The sequence below is a fragment of the Octopus bimaculoides genome, chromosome 26, assembly GCF_001194135.2.
Source record: "Octopus bimaculoides isolate UCB-OBI-ISO-001 chromosome 26, ASM119413v2, whole genome shotgun sequence".
NCBI classification, from domain to species: domain Eukaryota; kingdom Metazoa; phylum Mollusca; class Cephalopoda; order Octopoda; family Octopodidae; genus Octopus; species Octopus bimaculoides.
Window position 1 is genome coordinate 12513481 of NC_069006.1, and position 4015 is coordinate 12517495.

Consider the following 4015-nt stretch of genomic DNA (forward strand, 5'->3'; position numbering starts at 1 on the left):
TGTCAGCTGATATTTTATTGGTAATCCCCATAAACTAATATTTATTTGTGGCCCTTTAAACTATTATTTTATTAGTGACTCCTTGAACTGATCTTTTATTTTTTTCAGCTGGAAGTGGACCCTGACAGCTACTTTCGCAATGTCCACCAGATCAAAAGATACAGGTCTCATAACCAAATCAAAGAATTGCGGGAACCAGTTGATAGAGAGAAGTATGGCATTAATCTGTTTTATGGAGATGCTGGTGATACCAGTTATATACAATGTCACATGTGAATACTTGTGTGTGTGTGTGTGTTATACTTCCTTTGTTTGCTTCTTTCTTTCTCACCACTTTTCCTCTTCCACTATTTTTCTCCCATTTTCTCTCTTTTTTCACCATTTTCTTTCATTTTTCATCATGAAAGACAAGCATCCAAAACATCAAGACCCTTTCCCTTTCCTTTCAAATGGTAAACTAATACAACCTTTGTTAAAATTTATCCCTCTTGTTTTGCCTTTTTTTCACTCATTACCTTATGTAATACATATCATCATCATTTAACGTCCATTAGCATGGTTGGACAGTTTGACCAGGGCTGGTAAGCTGAGGTGCTGCACCAGACTCCAATCTGATTTGGCATGCCTTCTGCAGCTGGATACCCTTCCTAATGCCAACCACTTCGAGAGTGTAATGGGTGCTTTTACATGCCACCAATATCTGCCATGATTATGACTTCACTTGGCTTGATGAGTCTTCTACTCAAGCATAACATATTGCCAAAGGTCCCAGTCATCTGTGATTGCCTCTGCAAGGCCTAACACTCAGAAAATGTTTATTACATGCCACTAGCACGGGTGCTAGTTATGCGACACCGGCATCATGACCACACATATTCATTGTGTGTGTTTTGTTTGTTCACTGGTTCATTTCAGTTTAGTGCCTGGGGGATGAATCTCTCATTACACTGGGTGTTAAAACACCTGAAAGTCTAACACCCAGTATAAGGAAGGTGTCGTTCCCCAGACACTGCACCACAACAAATCACCAAAGCACCCACATTGAGTATGTGTAGCCGATAACATATATTTATGCAAAAAAGCTATGTTAAGAATATTATTCAACTACTACCGTAGTTGAATGATAAATAAAAGTTGTAATAATAAGTCAAACCAGACAGTGATATTTTGAAATTATTTAGACATCTATGTTTCAGATCTGTATAATATCTAATAGGAAAAACGTCTGGAAGGTCTTGCATAATTGATGCATTTCCTCTTATATATATTACACAGACATGAAACATACATATTAAATAATTTCAAAATATCACAATTTGGTTTGACTTCATTATTACAACTTATACATGTTGATGTCAGTACAAACTAACCAGTCCAGACTCCACTTACACAGATACACCAACAAGGATTTGGGGTAGTTTGTTATATTTGACTCTGGTACAATTCATAGCTTGTAATCATAGCACAAAACACACACACACACACACACATAAAGAGGTAAATTCTTCTATAATCAAATCTTTTGGGAGCAGTTCAATCACTTCTCTCTCTCTAATAAATGCCTAATAGACCAGCATGAACATCATAACATTCATCTGCCATTATAGTCAATACATACTTTGTTCTTATTCCCACTTCAGATGGTTGCAAGACCCAGCTGTTATTAATGCTTATTACAACCCAAATACTAATGATATTGGTAAGTATGTTTATTTCTCTGACATTCTATTTCTTAACTCCACTCCTTTTGTGTCTGTATGTATGTATGTATACACACACACACACACACACACACAAACACACACACACAAACACACACACACACACAAACACAAATACAAACACAAACACACACACAAACACAAACACACACAAACACACACACAAACACACACACAAACACACAAACACACACACAAACACACACAAACACACACACACACACACACAGAGGCACTTGTTTAGTGTTGCCTGTTGGAAGAGAACTGAATACCATAGTAGAGATTAATGATATATTTTTTTATTTTGGAATTCATTTGTGGGAGAAGTATGCTTGAAAACTTGAAAACGGAACTTTCTCACTTAGATGGAAAGAGAAAGTGTTTCCTCTTTTGATTCAGGATGTTAGCTGCAGTTAAACTACATGTCCTAAAATGTGTAAACTTGACCATGCAACCAATTACACTGTGAAGCCCTTAAATTTATGACTTTAACCTCTCAACCAATTAACATCACCTATCCCATAATATTCGACCTTGACCAATTACAGTAAATATCCCAAAGTATGTAGCCTTGATCTTGACTTATTAAACAATCTTAAGATTCTTTCTCCAATGCAATTTTTTAACTAGGAAATTTGTTTATTTTCAGTTTTTCCTGCCGGAATACTACAGCCTGTCTTTTACAGTAACTCCTATCCAAAGTAAGTAATATTTAGATATTGAAATTATTGCAACATTCCGGTTTATCACTCAGGGGCACCATCCCACATGAAAAAAAAAAACAGTTAACATTAAATTTATTATTCAATGAGCATCTAAATGCTACTTAATTATAGGATAAGGAAAAGAAAACATTAGAATACTAATTAATATTATGTTTTTCCCCCCTCTCTTCTCTCTCAATTGCTGAACAGTCTATGAAGAAAAAGAAGAAAAGAAAAATACATTCCATGAATATCTGTAATTATTTTCCATCTGTAAGAAATGTCTTGCTTCATAAAATATTTCATTTAATTTCAGTACTTTGGGTTATACCATGCTGATGATTTCTAATAAGAATGAAATAGTGTTATTCAGGATTACCTAAGACTAGAGATTTTTAACATCTTTGTAAAGAGCAAGGAAAAAGAAAATTAAACATATGTATTCTTTGTATCTGCTTTGTTGGTTTTTGATTTAAAATTGAAGCTTCTAATTCCACCAGCGTCTGTCTAGAAATGATTATCTCCCTTACAATAACTGGCCACCAGGGCACACCATATGCTTTTAACATTTTATTAACTACGTTAACACTATTAACTTTACGATTATTTTGATAGTAAAGCAAGAATTTAACATAATCATGAATCAATTGAAATTCCACCTTTAATGAAGAGAATATTTGTTATTTGTTCATTCATTTTTATGTCTGCTTTTCCTTGTCAGCATGATTTAGATGTGTGTATTATTGAGGCATGGTTTTACAGCTAGACAATTCCTGTTTCTAAACAGTACCTTTCTTTCAAGGAAGAATTCTCTTACTTTACATATTTTTGAAGGAGCAAAATTTGTTAACAATTTGTTAACAGTAGAAATGACATCACTGAAGTTCAGTGATTTTTCAGAAAAGCACAAATGTAAACATACACATGCACTATGATACATACATGTGTGTGTGTTCTCCTCACTACCAATGGTATCATCATTACCACCCATCTACTAGCATCCTTATAGCTTCCCCAATATGTGCACATCCCTCCCCTCAACCTTTCTCCAATCTTTGCTGATGTTGCCTACCTCTCTCTCCTACTTCCCCTATACACTCTTCCAAACCCCCACTCCCCCTACCGACTACTGCTGCTCCTGTAATCTGAAGTGTCACCTGGACACCTTGTCACCACTACCTCCTTCAAGGTAACTCTAATTCAATTTCATTCTCTCCCCTAAATGTGAGTAGCCATGTAGCTTCTCAACAACATGAACCTACTCTACTCCAAATTCTTCCTTAACATATGGACACCCACACCTCCCTCCTTGGGTTTGTTGACTGGTGAGCCACAGGGTAACCTCATTAGTACTGCTGGCACAAATAAAGTATCCAATACACATTGTAAAATGCCTGGCATTAGGAAGGGCATCCAGCCATAGAAACCATGCCAAAGCAGACACTGGAGCATGATGCAGATTTTCAATTCATTGGATCCTTGTTTTCTGTCCAACCCATGCTAGTATGGAGGATGGATGTTAAATGATGAGGATTTTTTATATATATTTGTATGTGTTTTGTTTAATATATATATATATATATATATATA

The 4015-nt window shown here is 35.5% G+C and overlaps 1 protein-coding gene across 1 annotated transcript in view; it reads left to right on the forward strand.

Moving 5' to 3' along the window:
* The window catches only part of LOC106880529 (neprilysin-1), a 69673-nt gene that overhangs the window by 45562 nt on the left and 20096 nt on the right, over positions 1 to 4015 (forward strand). Inside the window, exons 11-13 of the mRNA XM_052976912.1 lie at positions 109 to 212; positions 1641 to 1699; positions 2371 to 2422. Coding sequence (XP_052832872.1) covers positions 109 to 212; positions 1641 to 1699; positions 2371 to 2422 — 215 coding nt within the window. The remainder of the gene's footprint in view (positions 1 to 108; positions 213 to 1640; positions 1700 to 2370; positions 2423 to 4015) is intronic.